General features: G+C 41.8%; 1 protein-coding gene across 4 annotated transcripts in view; it reads right to left on the bottom strand.

The window, feature by feature from the left end:
* The window catches only part of PLXNC1 (plexin C1), a 163,328-nt gene that overhangs the window by 112,523 nt on the left and 31,078 nt on the right, over positions 1-19,727 (bottom strand). For 3 of the 4 annotated variants that reach the window (XM_036455663.2, XM_036455662.2, XM_045588340.1), the window contains exons 3-4: positions 4,020-4,154; positions 634-734 (exon numbers count right to left, since the gene is read on the bottom strand). In XM_036455663.2, the coding sequence (XP_036311556.1) occupies positions 634-734; positions 4,020-4,154 (236 nt within the window). The remainder of the gene's footprint in view (positions 1-633; positions 735-4,019; positions 4,155-19,727) is intronic. The other variant, XM_045588341.1, reaches the window with a different exon arrangement.

Raw genomic sequence — 19,727 nt, 5'->3', positions numbered from 1 at the left:
CTGGGTTGCCATGGCAACAGCAATCCAACCAGGCGGGTCCCAGTGATGCTAGGAGCTGCCATGGTGAGGAAGCGGCTCCAAGTTGCCCCTGAGCCTAGATGGGTCGCGAGCGTCGTAATTCAAGAGCAGGCTGGGCAGATTCTGCCGGGAGCCTGAGGTTGTACATCAGGCCCACAGCTGTATGGCGCACTCAGAGACAACGGCATCAGTAATGAAGCTTCCACTGCACCAACCGAATACATGACATTATGAGGATTCATTTGAAAAATTTCAAACAGCCCTATTCTTCTACCTTCCCGGAGGGAGAACCTCCCGCCTGTCTCGGGAGTCTAGGAGAACTCTGCAGAAAGAGAAAGCAGACTGACAGCTCGAGCCCATCTTCCCTTATGTCACATGCCTGCCCCTCCCACCCCCAGCGTGGGCGACCCTGAGTGGTCGGGGTCAAACGACTGAGAAGCACTGACTTGGCTGGGAGCATCTCTGGGAATGAATTCGGATCACACACTGATATTTTAGTCGCACAGAGGTCAGTGTCCCCAGGTCGCTGGGATGAATTGTTAAAGTGGGGCAACAAGTGTTCTGTGCGTGACACTTTTCTAAGATGTGAGCTGGTGGGAAGGCGTTCAGAGGTACCTCTGTAGCGAATGGCACCAGCCGCAGTGAGGGTCTGCCGCTGCTAGGCACTCCGAACAGGACTTATGCTTATGGCAGTTCGCAACTCGAACTCTCCTCACCTAAAAAGAAAGATGACAGCAGTTCAGACAGAAGACAAACAACGCCAGAAAAACCGCACGCCTTACCTGATGAAGGGCCACGGATGTTTATGGGCTCACACTCTGAATGCCTCCAAGGTGACAGTGGGCAGGGGTCTCAAGTCCCAGGGTGGGAACAGGTTATCAGAATCACCTTGGGAGCTTGTGAAAGTGCCTGCGGGGACTCCCGCTGAGGAGGACTAGGGCCAGCTGAGGAGTCTGCACCCTTAAGCCCCTCAGGTGAGTCTGAAACGCAGGAAGGTTTCTGGTCTGCTGAATCAGGTCAGCTGGCTTCATACAGAGTCAAAGGTACTTGGAAATGAGCATCTGGAAATAGCAAAGGCGCTGACCCGGAGTAGCACCTGGTTGTTGTTCCTGGACAAAGAAGTGAGAAGCCGCCACCCCTTCATCACCTCACACCCTCCCCACCCTGGAGTTGAAAGTAAAAACAAAACAAAATATGGGAGTTTTCAATCATTCCCTGCCCCTAGGGCTGCTTCTTGAAGTTGCCAGAAAAAGCCACAGACAGGGAGACAGGGCGCAGTGCTGGGCAGACCCAGGCTGTGGAGGCAGGCAGAGCCTGGAAGCAAGCGGTGGGAGGCAGGGGCCTGAGGGCCGCACAGAAGGCAGTGAAGAAACCTGTGGGACTCATGAGGACAGAAAACTATATTTGTTAGGAAGTATAAGTAACTTCTTTTAAAGTTTAGAGATACAGAGAGTTTTGGAGGGGTCTGTGAGGAAAATGGGCGATCCTGAGGAATATCTTTTGACTCTAAGTTGACTTCGTGGAGGATAACCACGCCCGTCCACTTCACAGTTCTTGGTGCTGCTGACAGACATACTGACGGACCACCAGCCCGAGCCAGCGGTAACCAGTGTGTGGGTATTTCCTTGTAGCTCACAAATATCTTTGTAATTCTGGGGGGCTGGAGGGGGTGTTCATAAATGTCACATAAGCTCTCTAACTTTGTTTTCTCATCCGTGAAATGGTGCTGGTGCTGCAGACTTCCTGGGGCTATTACAAACACTGTCTGGCACATACTAAGTGCTCAATAAATGTTGGCTATTGCTATTATGTGAGAAAAGTGTCCACGGTCCAACAAACACGTGAAATCTTACACTGAAAAAGCAAAATAGGTTTCCTCAGCACAAGGCTCAGAGCTTTTGAATATGCTGAAATCATGATAGTCCAGCAGGGGGATAGTCAGTAACAGCAGCTGCTAGGACAATTTTTACTCAAAGCATTTAGTGGAATATGAATCTCTAGAATATTCTATAAGAATTACCATACAATGTACTTAAACAAACATATAACTCCATATAAAAAAGAGGACACTATAAATACTACATTAGACCTGCTTCTTCAACTGAACACACAATAGTGACTATTCCACAGCAATGAATGGATCTCCATGTGGTTATTTTTAATGGCTACATATTATACCATTCTATGGACGTATGAGGGCATGTTAGTTTGGCCATTACTACCAGTATTTGCCCAAGAATGTAATAAAGGAGTTTCCTTCGGTCTGACTCTGTTGGGGTTATCTTGGCCCAACCAGAGCCTTGGGGATAAGATCTCTGGCAGGAAACCCAAGTGAAGAGTGTAAGAATAACCAGCTCCGATGCCCAGTGGAAAAGTCTCCTTAGGACGTCTGTGGGATGACCAGAAACCAGAGCAGTTCACCCTCAGAAAGTGAACACCTGTCAGCTACTGGAGGCTCTTGCAATGGTCCCCAGCCTATGGTCCTGAGTTCCAGGGAAGGTGGTAATGAAGACTTCTGAGCTATTTGCAATGTTTTTAAAAGCTGAATGGAAAAACACATGCAGACTAAGCCAGACTTTAAGTGTTAGTGCTTTAGGCTGGAATTTTATCAACTTTGTGGCAGTACAGTCTGTCCCCTGACTGTTAGCTTTAGATGCCCTTGATAAATATGGCCTGAGAGTGGGAGTCGTTACTTAATATACGCACTTTGTTGAGGAGACAAAAATCTTTCAAATATGGGAACCCTGGGGAAGAGAAATAGTAAAAAAAATTTTGGAATGGGGAAGCACGCTGGTCAAGATCCCATATGGTGAAGAACTGGCTTACAAAGGTATATGAGGTCCAGTGGCCATCGAGATGTGGTCAGTTAGCCATAACTGACTTTTCAACATGCAAAGAGCAATGAGGCCTCTTTTAGGAATTCCAGAAACTACAAGTGCTCGCAAAGCTACTCTGTGGCGCTAACAACACATATCAATTAATGCCATTGCTACAGTCCTTGGAGTGCTTGAGAGGAGAAAATGAAAAACTGGGGTAGGCCACAAGCATCATAATTATATCCCTGATATAATTATGTAAGTCTCAATTATATTCTTTGTCCTTTGTATGTGCAAATAATCATGGGTCAAAACCACTGTGCCAAAATGGCCTTTCAGTTTTCACAAATTTGTGATTTGATCTCATTTATCACGGGCTTTAAAAGATCAGAGCATAATTTAAATCCTAGTTCTGACAGACCTAACCGATATATGTATCCTTGAGCAGGTCATTTAACCTTTCCAAGTCTTAGCTTCTTCATATATACAAAACAAAGGTATTTTTATACCATTAAATTATTAATAGTTTTCATTAGCATTATTTATTATAAGTGTGTGTACACAACTCTATGTGTCTCATCTAGAGACCATATGTAGAATGATAATTGGTACACAGTCAGGAGGGACTCAGTAAAAATTAGTTTATCTCCCCCTTCCCTGGTGAAGCTCTTTGTAAAAATGAAAAAAATGTAGAAAGGTATCCTTTGTAATTCAGTAAGCAGAAGCAAGAAGAAAACCTAAAAAAACAGCCAACCACATTAATAGAGGGAGGGCAAGTGCCACATATTTCCTGGTTAATGAATGTGTATGAGACTGTGAACTGATATTAACCCCAAATTCCAAAGTTAATCCTATTGGGTATATTCATAAATGCATCTAATCGTTCAGAGCCACACAATAAATGTGTAAATTCAGCCACCTTGCTGATGGTGCGCCATTTGCAAGCACATCCTCCTCTGCAAAACCTGGCATTAAAAATACAGCCAATAATAACATTGTCTAAACAGGTAATATTTCTTGCTTAGTTACTGACAGTAATGTTTTTTAATTCTGTGCTTGTGAACCATTGCCTGCAGCGATGGTTAAACTCAACAGTTCAAAGTAAAAGCTTCACTACTAGATAATGACATCAATTAAACACTCTGTATTCATAAGTCAGAAGCAGTAACTAGTTTTTTTACCTACCTCTTTTCCAGCTGTTAGGTAGATGTAGATATTCTTCTCAGGATGTGGAACGAGTTTGTAAAAAACAGGTGTTTCTTCTTTAATTTCATAGATAACCTCCGGACAATTTGAGGTCAAATTCTCACCAAGAATAACCTGTGGGTTGTTTTTTATTCCAAAAAGATAAATATAATTTCTATTAAATATTTTGAATAGCAGGGTGGCAAAACTTGTATCTTAATTCTAAAACCACATCCTTCCATACTACATATACCAGCTAAGGTACTCATTTCCTTCACCATGTCTGCCTTCAACAGGGCTGATAATAATAAGCACAGTATTTCTGCTTCTGTATGGGACAAAGCCACACGTGCACATGCAAGAATGCACGCGCGTGCAAGTGCATGCACACGCGCATGCGCACACACACACACAGTAACTATTCAATGCTGGGCAATATGCTCACATGTGGGAGCTCATCCACAATTCCTGACCATGGCTGATTGGCCTTCTGTGAAGCTACAGTAACAGCTTCTTTAGTACCAGGCCAAGACCTATCTTAACACAAAAGAAAGTCAGCTCAACATATATTTTGTGTGGGTTATTCTGGTTCTCCCATTTAATTCTACATAGTCATGCATTTTAAAGCAATCGGGACAACTTACCAGAGCTAAACAAAGAGTATGTATTTACTAGTACAGTATATGTAAAATGTAAGCGAGTCTGACTTTGAAATAGGACAAACATCAGCTTCAATCATCTTTAATCAGTAAACATCTACTGAACAATCACTATGTATTAGGCAACTTGTAGGTGTTTGGACCATGCAGTGGGGGGTGGGGAGGGGTAGGGAGGAGTGGGAAGAATGGGGAGGGAATCCTGCCCTCAAATAACTTACATGCGTGCAAGGAAATGGCAACAGTTAACAAAAAGTAAGTAACATATATATATATATCAGGTCCTAAAAGTCAAAATGAGGAAGGGTAATAAGCTGGAGAGTGCATGTTCAGAGTAGGTCTCACTGAGAAGGTAACACTCCTTTAGAGACTATCAATGGATGATGGCATCACTTAGACATCTGGACAAAGTGTAATGTCTAAGAGGGACCCACTGGTACACAGGCCCCCTGCTGAGAGGAGGCCAGTGTGATGTGAGCAGAGTAAATGAGTAGAAGAGAGTGGGCAGTGAGGCAACAGAGGGGATAATACAGGTTCTGGCAGGCCTGTGTAAAGAAAGCTGTTGCCTCAGACTCTGGGTGAGAAAGAGGGAGCCATTGCAGGGCTTGGAGCAGAGGAGTGGGGTGGGGAGAGGGCAGGGTTTGTAGCATGGGTAGAAGTCTCACCAGGAGACTCTCACCATAATCCTGGAGAAATATAATGGTAGCTTGGGCTCAGGTGTCCACCCCCACTCTACCCTTTAAGTGACTGTGCTGCTTTGAACTGGTAACTTAACCTCCTTGGTCTCAATCACCTCATGTCTAAAACGAGGCTAATAACTCCTTTCTTAAACATAGCTATTCTAAGGATCAAATTAAACTTGTGGAAGATGCTTAGCACATGATAAACACTCAATAGATGATAATCTTTTACTAGATTGCAAGCTCCTTTTGGGTAGGAATCATGTCTTAATCATCTTTGTACCTATCTCTTGCGCAATACAATATCTTTAAAAGTGAAGGTGTTCAACATTTTGTCAATGTGAACATATCCAGATAGAATATCTACATTCATATCTCTAGCACTGTGGATAGCACATGATGTGAAAAGAAAAAATTGGCACCTACATTCTTTTGAGACAAAAATCAACATCTGTGCATCTACTGATCAATAACATGCCCGAACCCACATATTCCAATAGCAATTATGTACTGATATTTCATCAAAAGCTATATATCAATTTGACACATGGAGCATCTTCCTACACCCCATCCTCGCTCCCAGAACCTGGGTCTGAGTCTGGCTTTGTCCTGCGATGGTGACCTCCTTCCATCATCTGCTCTGGGTCATGCCCAGTGCAAGTGGCTCACTAGGAGCCTGTGAACTACTCACTAAATTCAGTAGCAGCTCTGGAAAAAAGGGAACAGAAGCAGTCAGGTCCCAGGGAGGTGGGACAGATTTGTGCCTCAGGTCATTTTAAAATAATTCGACGGCTGCACCATTCAATACAGTAGCCACATCTGGCTACTTAAGTTTTAATTAAAGATTCAGTCCTCAGTCTCACTGGCCACCTTTCAAGCGCTCACTAGCCACAGGGTGCCGGTGGCTACTCCACTGAGAGTACAGACAGAGAACATTTCCATCGTCATGCAAAGTCCTATGGACAGCTCTGGCCTGCAGAAAACTGAGTGGAGGGAGACATCCGGCAAGCACTGACCAAGCAAGGATTTGCCAGGCTCTTGTCTTCCCACCTCTAATTTGTGGATGAAAGAGGGACCACAGACTGACCCTGCCAAGCTCAGGAGAGGCCTGCATGGTGGGCCTGCAAACTCAGAGACTGAATGTAACCACAGAGGAGGGTCAAACAGAAACGTTTCTAAGTCAGAGTGAGTCATGGCGGGTAGTCATCTTCTAGGCCTGTAACTCCATTGGCAAAGGCTAATCTTTACCTCAACTGAGCCTGTCCACTGTCTTTTTAGATGTAAAATAACATACTTGAAATATCAGAGTAATCTTCTTTTCCAGACCCCGCGGGGCCCAACTGCCAGCACCAGAACAGACCACAGAACCCCCCATTATCTTGTTCCCCAAATACTATCCCTATATGCCGTACCCACCAATGTAAAAGAAGTATGTGTTACTCTATTTTGCCTTTTTATCCAACCCCAGAGGTCCCCTCCCCGCCTTGCTTTCTCCTACACCCTTAATCCACCACGTGTGGATTTCATGTAACCTTCCTTACATCTCCTTGCATTGTAATGTATAAAATAAACTGCAACACTGCCATTCTCTGGAGCATTTTCTCAATTCCTTGAGATTTTTGCCTCCTGGCAATTGTTATCATTTTGACTCAAATAAACTCATAAAAATTCTCTACAGGTTTGGACATTTCTTATCCAAAGAAGCCCATCCAGGACCACTTGGCAGGCGCAGGCCTGGTGCTAGGTACCAACAAGGCTCACTACTCTGCACCAGGTGAATTTGGGTGAGTTTTCTTGAAAATCCAGACCTCTCTGTTTTAAGGTAGGAGGCTCTTAATTTTATTTTAGTTGTCCTTTAAAAATATAAAAATCCCTGAGATGGCACTGAAGGTTAAGGGTTGAGATAACTCAGGGATAGGAGAAATAAATGAGTGGATGGTTTTATATTTGAGCTGCTTAATTGGAACCATTTATTGCAAGTCTGAACAAAATTTTTTGCTGGGTAAATGAATTGTACATATATTTTGTCTGAACTCGTGTAGCTCCAAAGATAAGGGGCATTTGTTCCCTCCAGCTTGAAATTTGAGTATTCTTAGTGACTAAGAATCAGTGTAGTGTCAGAGCCCTCAAAACGAACAGGGCCCCATAGGGAATTCCAATACAACTGTAATGAAATAACTGATTTGTCCCAGGACTCACACAGAAGGGCTGGCTACCTAGCTCTCACAGTTCTATTAGACAGCCGGGAGAGGAACCAAGACATATCAGTGGGCTGGAGCAACTTGGGAGGTGACAGCCCCTTGGAGCTCAGCCATAAGTGGCACACTTCACCCACCACACAATATCCCTGGAAATGTGTTCAGACTCCACAGATCTCAAAATAAAACTAAATTAACATGGGTTTTGGAAATCGTGCCTCCAGGGCTGACAAGCCCCCACCCTCAGCCCCCGTTAATATGCCTGCAGATGTGCAATTCATAGGGAGCCTTTACTTGCAAGTACTTACAGAAATGGGAGGATTCAACTGGAATTGACATGAACTTAAGATGACCAAAATGGAGCTCTTTTGACACCTGAATTGATTTTTACGTGTACAATAGAAAAAAAGCCGGCTCCGAAATCAAATTTAATGAATGAGAGGCTTCCCTCAATTGGCACATAGAAGGCTCTGAAGCAGAGCACAGAGAGACATTCTTTCCAGGAAGTTAATAAGGCAATTTTAGAGGCTCTTCCTGAACTAAAGAAGCTTCCCAAGCTACTCAATGCCAGCACCCACTCTTCCTCTTCGCCAACTGCCCACCCTGCTGGTTTCTTTGCTGTTTGACTTACACTCCTTTCCTCCTCCCTCTTCACTCTCTTCTATGTGTCCTCACCACAGCTGCCTACTGACCGAGGGGACACTCAGAATAGAAAACCAGCCGAAACCAGTTTGGCTCAGTGGATAGAGCGTCGGTCTGCGGAATGAAAGGTCCCAGGTTCGATTCCAGTCTGGGCATGTACCTTGGTTGTGGGCATATCCCCAGTAGGAGGTGTGCAAGAGACAGCTGATCGATGATTCTCTCTCATCGATGTTTCTAACTCTCTATCCCTCTCTCTTCCTCTCCATAAAAAAATCAATAAAATATATTTTAAAAAAATTAAAAATTAAAAAATAGAAAACCAGAACAGGATAGACTAGAAAAGCAAAATAAAACAAGCTAAAAATTATAACAGTTCCTTTTAGCAAAAAGCCAGTCTCAGGGATGGAAAACTAGCCCAAATCACTTCTCCTTGTATTAGAACAGGACTAGGGAATCTAATTAAACATTTCCTGAACCTCCCCAGGACCATGCTGGGTTTGCAAAGGAATGTGATTTAACTGTCAGGACACGTGTGATCTTGGTTATTCTGACCTATTCCAATTAATACTCTTACTGGTTTCTGAGAGCAAAGCAACAGAATTACCACATTAAGTTTTGTTCGGAAACTCCCTTGGAGGAGTCTGCTTTTATTTTATGTAGAAAGCCAGGCTACCTTAAGGAGGATTGTAGAAAACTGAGATGGAACTTTAGAAAAAGAAAAGAAACAGTAATTTCCCCTTCTCCTTACAATACTTTAGAAGAAATTGAAAGGACCATAAAAGGGGATCCAACTAAGGCCCCTGTAGATCTAGGTGCTGGGGCTACTTTGTCTGTTCTTCCTCTAGGCTCTGTAAAAATGGTAGAAACATCTAATCACCAATATTTGTTTTAAATATATTTTACTTTATTTCAGAGAGGAAAGATGAGGGGAGAGGGGCAGAAACATCAATGATGAGAAAGAATCATTAATTGGCTGACTCCTGTATGCCCCTACTGGAGATCGAGCCTGTAACCCAGGCATGTGCCCTTGATCAGAATTAAATCTGGGACCCTTCAGGCCACAGGCTGACACTCTATTCACTAAAGTCCCATCTCACTGAGCCAAACCAGCTAGGGCAACCACCAATGTTTTTTTAGTCAGAATCTGTTCCCTTCCAGCTAGAGAATGTTTGAACCTATTCCCGTCCAGTGAGGGAATGTTTCGGGACAACAGATATTTTTACTAGTCAAATCTGGCCAAATTCATCTGGCACAGTGAGACTTTCTTTTTTTTCTTTTTTGTTATTGATCACCTGAGGATACTTTTCCATTGATTTTTAGGGAGATTAGAAGAGAGAGGGAAAGACAGAGAGAAACATCAATGTGAGAGAAACACATCAATTGGTTGCCTGCTGCACGAGCCCCGACCAGGGCCCAGGCTGGGGAAGAGCCTGCAACCAAGGAGCTTGCAACATGCCCTTGACCGGAATGGAATCCAGGACCCTTTGGTCCACAGGCTGATGCTCTATCCACTGAGCCAAACTGGCTAGGGCTGAGACTTTCTTTAAATCAAAGATACCCATATATCCTTTTTCCAGAGGGTGAGTTGTATTTAGAACAAAATAAATCAGACATTAAACCAACTGGGAAAACAATGATTTTAAAACTCCACAAGAAGAAACTGGTCTTAAGGCTGACTGAAAGTTTGTTACAGGATGTTCCAATGCAACGTTGGGCCTTTTCCAGTCCAGTATTGGCAAGACTAAGTCACCCACTCCTATTGAAATAACCATTGACAATATTTTGCCTCCACCTAATATTCATCAACATCCTTTAAGACCTAGTGGAATCAAGCTTATTACACAAGACTACTTAAAAAAAAAAAAAAAAAAAAAAAAAAAAAAAAAAAAAGGGAGGGGTGCTTTTAATGCTATGTGTGCGCCCCTATAATTCTCCTATCTTCCAGTAAAGAAATCCAATGGAAAAGAAAGGAGATTTGTGTAGGATTTCATAGCTATAAATAAAGACATCCTGTGGTCCCAAATCCACACAACCTTTGTAAAGATGTTGCCTCTGACTCTGGGTGAGAAAGAGTGAGCCACTGCAGGGCTTGGAGCAGAGGAGTGGGGTGGGGAGAGGGCAGGGTTTGCAGCATGGGTAGAAGACTCACCAGGAGACTCTCGCCATAATCCTGGAAAAATATAATGGTAGCTTGGGCTCAGGTGTCCACCCCCACTCTACCCTTTAAGTGGCTGTGATGCTTTGAACTGGTAACTTAACCTTCTTGGGTCTCAATTTCCTCATGTAGAAAACGAGGCTAATAACTCCTTCCTTAAACACAGCAGTTGAAAGTATCAAATTAAACTTGTGGAAGATGCTTAGCACATGATAAACACTCAATAGATAATAATCTTGTACTAGATTGCAAACTCCTTTTGGGTAGGGATCATGTCTTAATCATCTATTTTCAGCTACTCCTAAGGACTGACAATATTTTTCAGGGATAGATTTATGTAGTGCCTTTTTCAATATTCCTCTAAAGAAAAGGAAATGAAAGGAAAAGAAAGGAAAAGAAAAGTAAGAAAAGAAAAAAGCAGTTTAGTGATATTCTTGTTCATCTTTCAGATAAGATCCATCTGTAAATCAAATTAAGTCAGCATTATCAATAGGAGTTTCCTGTAAACCATTCCTAGGAAAAAAGTCAGTGGTCAGTAAGTAAAACGTAAAAGTTGCTTTTACCTGGGAAGATCATGAGTTTATTTGGACAGTAATGCCCCAGAGAGTCCCACCTATTTCTCTCAGATACTGAAAGCTAATTTGAATGATGTTGAATTTCCCAGAGATTCTATTCTAATCCAACATGTGGATGATTTACCTTTATGCTCTTGGACATATTAGACAAGAGGACACAATTTACTTACTACAATAGCTAGCCATAAAGGAACATAGGACCTCAAAAAGACAAGCTTCAACTCAGTTTTACCCCAAATAAAATACCTTGGTCATTTAACATCTAAAGATGGGCTGCTAATTAACCCAGAAAGAATAAGAGGAATAACATCCTTTCCTCTTCTAAAAACAAATAAACCAGAAACAGCTTAATGGGTTCCTAGGTCTGACTGAATACTGACCCAATTGGGTTCCAAATTTTTCATCAATGGCTCAGCCTCCATATGTCATATTAAAATCAGATGGACCTGATCCATTTCAATAGAACCCCACAGGGAAACAAGATGAAGAAGCTCTAGAGGGAGTATTATCTAAAACTCCCATCTGGGACACCCTAATTTTAAATTTTGTTCCTTTTTATACAAGAAAATAAAGAAAATGCTTTAGGAGTTTTAACTCAAAAACTTAGAGGTCATCATAGTCAGCAGTTAGACTCAGTAGCCAAAAGGCTCCCTCTTTCCATGACAGCCATCTCTGCATAGATGTTATGCAAACAAACAGAAGAGACAGTTGTGGGCTCTCCTTTACCTATTTATGTTCCGCATTCTGTTGAATTTCCACTGAACTTTCATCACATTTACACTTCTGTCAGCCAACTAGCGTCTTATGAAATACTCTTGCTTTCTGCACCTAATATTATTTTAACTTGACATAACAGTTTTAACCCAGCAACTTTACTACCATTTTTGAAGGATGAAGACATCCACTATTGTGTTTTGCTTACTGACTACCTTTTGTTTCTAAGAATGGTTTGCAGGAAACTCCTATTGGTAATGCTGACTTATAGTAATTTGGTTCACAGTTGGATCTTAACTGAAAGATGAACAGGGATATATATGCAATAACTTCCATGGTGGGCATAACTAAAGTTTCTTATTGACCTGAATAAGACCTAATCAACAAGCTGAATTAATTGCTCCAACTTGAGCTTGTCAATTGGCCAAAGATCAAAGAGCCAATGTTTACACTGACAGTAGTTATGCCTTTGGTATTGCTCACAACTTTGAGATGTTGTGGAAGCAGCGAGGTTTCTTAACTTCCTCAGGGCAGCCCATAAAGAATAGAAAACAGGTTGCAGAATTATTAGATGTCATACAACAACCAAAACAAGTGGCAATTATAAAAATTCCAGGACATTCTAATGCTGCCACCATGGAAGAAAATGGAAATAATTTAGCTGACACTGCAACAAGACAAGCAGCAATAAGCAGCCAAATTAACCAGACCTGAGAATGTTTCTTCTTCCTCTTAAACCAATAAAAAACTCGCTTTTAATTCCAATGGCCAGCTTGCAGGAGAAGGAAAAAGGATATGGCAACAAAAAGTGGAGAACCTTTGACTCAAACAGATATGGTTTGGACCCAATTAGAGACCAATCTTACCTATAGGGGGTTAAGTACCTGTACTTCAACATGTGCATGAGCTAACACATTGGGGCCCTAAAAGATGATTTTATAGAGTAAACAATATTGCTGGAAATGTTCTCCTACTGTAGCTCATAAAGGTTATAACAGATGTTCTATCTGTCCAAAATATAACCCTGGAATATCACTCCACAGGTCATAAGGACATTTCCCACTTCCTTTAGGTCCATTTGAGATATGCAAATTGGGTTTTATGCCCATGCAACCATCTCAAGGACACAATATGTGTTATTATGACTTGTATGTTTTCTCACTGGGTTAAGCCATTCTCTTACAGGAAAGCAGCAGGCTTAACAGTAGGTAACATTATTGGAAAAATAATTCCCAGTTGGGGAATTCCCTCTAAGTTACAAAGTGACCAAGGGACTCATTTTACTGGGCAAATTATGCAATCTATCTGTAACATTTTGCCTATTCTACAACATTTTCATTGTGCTTATCACCCCAGTTCTCAGGATTGGTGGAATGTACAAATGGTACAATTAAAACTCAACTAGGTAAAATTTCAGAAGCTTTTAATTTCTCTTGGCCAAAAGCTTTCCCTATAGTGCTCCTTAATTTGAGTGAAATCTACTCCTTTTGGTAAATACAGCCTTTCTCCTCATTAGTCACTGGTATCCCCACACATCTGGGTGAAGAAACATATGAACCAACCTTACTAAAGAAGACATTCTGCATTATTAAAAGGAGACATTCTGCATTATTATTATAATACTAGCTTTTCAAAGCTGATAAATTCGTAGCTGGTTCATTTCACAATGTGGTCCTGAGAGATGAAGACTTCAAAGACCATAGCTTACAACCCTTGTCAAAGACATCAATTAAAGACTCCAACCTCATTGAAAGGGACCTTCTCAGGTATTACTAATTTATTTAGATCCAGCTAACACAAAGGTGTTCACTCAAGGATTCACATTTCTCATTGTTTTAAAAAGCGCCTAACCATGAATGGACATGTATCCCTGTCTCTGGCGCTCACCTCCACCTACAGTGAAGATCAAAGACTCCTCTGAGATCAGAAGTCACTGACATCAGAGAAAAACAGCTATCCCAAGACATCAATAAGGCCTTTATACCCACAAACTGATCTTGAATTAAAAAAACCACTTGATTGTCTTTACTTGTCTGCCAATAATATTAATCATAATAATAGTTATAATTGTTCTTAGGGTTTTTCTCAAACTGTTAATCCTATTGAATAAAAGAGTAATATGCAAATTAACCATCACTCCAAGATGGCCGCCCCCAGGTGAACACAAGATGGCCACCACAAGATGGCCCACAGGGGAGAGCAGTTGTGGGTGTTTAGGCTAGCAGGGGAGGGCAGTTGGGAGCAATCAAGCCTGCAGAGGAAAGCAGTTAGGGATGACTGGGCTGTCAGAGGAGGGCAGTTTGGGGTGACCAGTCTAGCTAGGGAGGGCAGCTGGGGGGGAACAGACCTGCAAGGGAGGACAGTTGTGGGTGAACAGGGCAGCAAGGGAGGGCAGTTAGGCATTGATCAGGCTGGCAGGGGTGTGGTTAGGGGGTGATCAGGCTGGCAGGCAGAAGTGGTTACAGGCAATCAGACTGGTAGGCAAGCAAGCAATTGGGAACCAGTAGTCTTGGATTGTAAGAGGGATGTCTGATTGTCCGTTTATGCTCTATCCTGGGTCCTATATTGGAGAGGGTACAGGCTAGGCTGAGGAACACACACACACACACACACACACACACACCGTGCACAAATTTTGTGCACTGGGCCTCTAGTAATTAATAAAGGTATATAAGATAATTTTTGTATTATCAATATACTCTTTTATGGTTTCTCTTTTACAGTTTAGCAAGAATGTTATGCAGAAGAAAAGGGATGTGTGAGTTTTTGAGAGAAATTAAAAAGAAGTAGTTTGTCCTAATATGTTGGTTATTTCTGAATGAGTAGAAAGAGAAAACTAAGAAGGCCAAGAGAAGTTAGAGAAGGTTAGTGGGAGAATAATATTGAGAAAGGAATTGTATGTATAAATGCTAGAACTCAATTATGGGAATGTACTTATCCCCTGGGACTGAATTAAGTATGTTAATTCAGATGGAAACTGAAGTGGCTCTTTAAAAAAAGGCCCTCTAGCCCTGATTGGTATTTCTCAGTGGTTAGAGTGTTGGCCCTTGCACTGAAGCGTTTCAGGTTTGCTCCCTGCCCCTGTACCAGTGCAAGAAGGAGGCAACCAGTTGATGTGTCTCCCTCTCCCTCTCCCTCTCCCTCTCCCTCTCCCTCTCCCTTTCCCTCTCCCTCTTCCTCTTTCTCTCCTTCTCCCTTTCCCTCTCCCTCTCCTTCTTCCTTCTCCTTCTTCCTTCTCCTTCTTCCTTATCCTCCTTCACTCCCACTTTCTCTGAAAAGCAATGGAAAAAATGTCCTCAGGTGAGGGTTTTTTTTTAAAGCCCTCTATAACTATTGCCGAGGCACAGGAAATTTACTTATGAAACTCCTACTGTCCTCTGGAAATTTTTAGGTGGTAATTGTAATTTACACCACTGTGTTCTTACAGCCTTGGCTCCAATTAAACCTTAAGGTTACAGTTCCCAGTTGCACAACTAGTGGGGATCATATTATTAATGAAGGGCACTTGAATGCCTCCAATGGAAAGGAAATGGGCCACAGTAAATGGGAACCCATCTCACAGTCAGACTGTAAAAACTAAAGCGGTGTATGGTGTGCCCTCAAACTACAAGTCAATCTTATACTAGCTGCAAAATACAGGAAAGTGAGACAGACAACAAGACCTGGATCATGACAGCTTATGAGTTATAGTGTTTTTCTTAATGAAGGCCCATAAAACCTGACTGCCTCCCATGTACCTGCCTTTCCCTTTTGAGAAAAATTCAGCCTACACTTCCATCAAAGGTTACAGTCTTGTCCCATTCCCAATGGCCCACCGTTCAGCAAGACAAATGACGATACTAAGACTTCCTAGGAATGAACCTTCCTAGCACCATGGGGCCACATTATCCACCAAGAGGTTGGTTATTAATACATTCTTCAGACTGATTTGTGACCGAAAGCAGGAGGTATGGACGAAAAAAGGGCTATATACTAACCCTGAGAAGTTCAGGGGAGGCCAGCAGGTGGGCCTTACAAACTCCTAAGACCAAAAATAACCAGATGGTCTAAGCATAAACATTCCTAACCAGAAGTGGGAAACAGTGAATCAAACTCTAGGCCTGTAGCTTCTTTGACAAAGCCAATCTTTACCTTAAGTAAACCTATCCATCGCCTTTTTGGATCTAAGATAACATACCTTTGAAATATCAAAGTAACCTCCTTTTCCAGACCCCTCAGGTACCAGCACCAGAGTAGGAGACCACAGAACCCTTTATTGTTATCTTCTTCCCCAAATACCATCTCTATGTTCTGTAAATATTAATTATTAACTAAATGTAAAAAAAAAAGGTATGTTTTGCTTTTTTATCCAATCCCAGAGATTTCCCCATTTTGCTTTCTCCTACCCCCTTAATCTACCACCAGTGGATTTCATGTAACCCCCCCATGCATCCTTTGATCTAATCTATAAAATAAGTGGCAAAACTGCCACTCTCTAGAGCATTTTCTCAATACAATGAGATTTTGCTTCCTGGAACTTGTCATCAGTTTGTCTCAAATAAACTCATAAAAATTATCAGCAGGTTTGGACATTTTTTACATCAACAAATTCATATTCTTCATAAGCTCAGATTCAAAGAGTTGATTTAGTTCTGGAAAGTGGTTGTATAGAGAAGAAACAGAAAGATAATTTTAAAAAAATTGATAGAAATATTCTCAATTGAGACTTAAGAGACAAAAGACTGCTGCCCAGATTTCTCTTGTCACACTGAAGGCATCATCTGTAGAACCACAAGTATTCTTGCCCATAAAGCTGAGCTTGAATCTAGTAAAGCCTTTAGTGCTAGTTTACATTTAGCATTGGAAAGAACAGAGGAACAAGCTAAATGATAACAAATGTGAGGTAGTCAACAGTCTTGCTTCCTCATTCAGTCAGTGGTGGTGAATAAAAGGAGTGAATTCCTCAAAATGTGGTGATGCAACTCCAGAAGAAGAGAGACAGAACCAGCAAATGTGACTAGCGAGTGCCCCGCTTGCAGGGCCCAGTGGTTGAGCATTGACTTATGAACCAGGAGGTTGCTGTTCAATTCCCAGTCAAGCCACATGCAAGGGTTGCCCGCTAGATCTCCAGTGGGGCGTGCAGGAGGCAGCCAATTATTCTCTCTCACTGATGTTTCTCTCTCTCCCTCTCTCTCCCTCTCCCTTCCTCTCTTAAGTCAATAAAAATATATTCTTAAAATGTGACTAGAGAACCTATATTGGTTTGGATGCCAATTTGTACAAAGACAATTTTTATTTTATTTTTTTTATTTTATTTTTTTAAAATATTTTTATTGATTTCAGAGAAGAGGGAAGAGAGAAAGAGAAACAGAAATGATGAGAGAGAATCATCGATCGGCTGCCTCCTGGGGATCAAGCCGGCAACCCGGGTATGTGCCCTGACTGGGAGTCAGAACATGACTTCCTGGTTCATAGGTCGATGCTCAACCACTGAGCCACACTGGCTGGGCTAGCTGTTTTTTTTTTGTTTTTTTTTTAATAAATTTTTATTGTTCATATTATTACAAATGTTCCTTTCCCCCCCTTCTCACCCCACCCCCCATTGTCCTCATCCATAGGTGCACAGTTTATGTTCAGTCTCTTCCCACATCCCCCTCTCCCCTTTTCCCTAAGAATAAACAGTTCACTCCCCTTCCATGCCTCTGATTCTATTATATTCAACAGTTAATATTGTTCCTCAGATTTTTTTTTTTTTAGTTTCCTTGGTTTTTAGATTCACTTGTTGATAGTAACGTATTTGTTGTTCATAATTTTTATCTTTATTTACTTTCTCTTCTGAAAGAACCCCCTTCAGCAATTCATATAATTCTGGTTTGGTGGTGATGAACTCCTTTAGCTTTTTTTTTATTAGTGAAGCTCTTTATCTGACCTTCGAATCTGAGTGATAGCTTTGCTGGATAGATTATCTTTGGCTGTAGGTTCTTGCTATTCATCACCTTAAATATTTCTTGCCATTCCTGTCTGGCCTGCATGGTTTCTGTTGAGAAATCAGCTGACAATCGTATAGGTGCTCCTTTATAGGTAACTATCGATACCTTCTTTGCTCTTGCTTCTTTTAATATTCTCTCTTTGTCTTTTGCTCTTGGAATCTTAATTATGATTTGTCTTGGTGTGGTCCTCTTTGGATTCCTTTTGTTTGGAGTTCTGTGCGCTTCCTGGACTTGTAAGTCTAATTCTTTCACCAGGTGGGGAAAGTCTTCTGTCACTATTTCTTTCAGTATGTTTTCGATATCTTGCTCTCTCTCATCTTCTGGGACCCCCATAATTCTGATGTTGGTTCGCTTGAAGTTGTCCCAGAGGTTTCTTACATTATCTTCAACTTTCTGGATTCTCTGGCCTTCTTGCGTCTGCGGAGGAGTGTCTTCTGGCTCTTTATGTTCCAAATCTTTGACTTGATTCTTGCGATCTTCCCTTCTGTTTTTAGGACTCTGTAAAATATTTTTTATTTCAGACAATGTATTCTTTATTTCTTGTTGATCCCTTATTATTTCTAGTTGATCCTTTTTCATATTCTCATAGGTCTTGTTTATTTATCGGCCTTTTCTAGGAGATTCTTGAACAACCTTATAAGTGTGGTTTTGAACTCTATATCCAGTCACTTTTTGTCCTCCATTTCTTTCGTTTGTGATCTATTTGGTTTAGGCATTTTCGCAGGCAGCTTTCCTGATGGGGCGGGGTTTCAGGGTGGAGCCTACAGCCTTGGCTTCCGTCAGCCCCGCCCTATGCGACTCCTGAGACTCAGGGTCCTTCAGTACTTGTTGTGAGCGCCTCTGAGAGAAAGGTGCCCTCGATTTTCGCCTGCTGCCAAACTGTCTATGCTCTCCCCCAATGAGTCCGGTATTGGGGTTCAGTTCAGTTGGTAGTGGGATTGGAGGTGGCGTTCAGAGCAGTCTGGAGCCCCTGTCTCCTTCCCGTCAGGGCAATCCTGCGGCACAGCTGGCCGGCCCTTCTCTGCACGCAGTGTGCGCGCCTCCGGGACCTCCTTTCGCAGCTTCCCCGGAGTCCCGCCTTACGGCCCAGCTCCCTATGGATGAGCCTGGCTCCTCGGGGTCTGGCCTAGAATTGGGGTTCAGAGCAGTTGGGGGCCCAGCACAGTCGGAGCTTTTCTCTCCTTCCCGCTTGGGACCGCCAGCCAGGCACTCGGCCTCCCTCCTCTCCGGCTCTGTCCTCTCCGCGTGCGCCGCGTGTCTCCGTACCTTGGGCTTTTACAGCTCCTCCGCGCTTCCTTCTGGTTTTCTCCTTGCTTCTTGTTGTAGAATTTCCAGTCAGTCTACTTTCCTGTAGTTCTGGGTAATGTCCATTTTATATTTTAGTTGTATTTTGTTGAAATTGTTGTGTGCGGCTGCGGCTAGTTGCCTACCCGAGCAGCCATCTTGGATTCTCAAAGACAATTTTTAAAAGACATTTTTAGCTAATAGGAAAATTCAGTTAAATGGACTCAATATTAGATAATCCTAAATAATTATTAATGATTTTATTAGTTGAAATAACAGCATTATGGTTATTTAAGAAAATGATCATAGTTTTTTTGGAAATGAATAATGAAATGAGGGGGGTGAAATGACAGTGTCTAGGATTTGATTTAAAATAAAAAGTAAATAAAAACATAATTTCCAGTAGATACAGCATGGTGATTATAGTTACTAATATTGTATTGTATATTTGCAAATTGCTAAAAGAGTAAACCTTAAAAGTTCTCACAATAATAAAAAATGTGAAACTACATATGGTGACTGATATTAACTGAATTTATTGTGGTGATCAGTCATAATATATACAAATATCATTATGTTGAAATCATACAAAACATAATGTTATATGTCAATTACACCTCAATAAAAATAATTATAAAACACTCTTCATCCACTGTGAGTTAAGAGCTGCACTGTAGTTGTTCTTGGGGCTCATTGGAGCATGGTTAATACAGAGGGAGGGGGGCTAGAAATATCTAGTTTGAGCAACTTTGATTATTTGCTTGATACACTAGAGATGAGATATCAGAATTTTCTCTAGAACTCTGAATTATGGCAGGAAAGCTTTTCTTTTTTA

Source organism: Pipistrellus kuhlii, unplaced genomic scaffold, assembly GCF_014108245.1.
Source record: "Pipistrellus kuhlii isolate mPipKuh1 unplaced genomic scaffold, mPipKuh1.p scaffold_m20_p_3, whole genome shotgun sequence".
Lineage (NCBI taxonomy): Eukaryota > Metazoa > Chordata > Mammalia > Chiroptera > Vespertilionidae > Pipistrellus > Pipistrellus kuhlii.
Note: the sequence above shows the minus strand (reverse complement) of the source record. Positions and strands in the feature narration are given on the sequence as shown.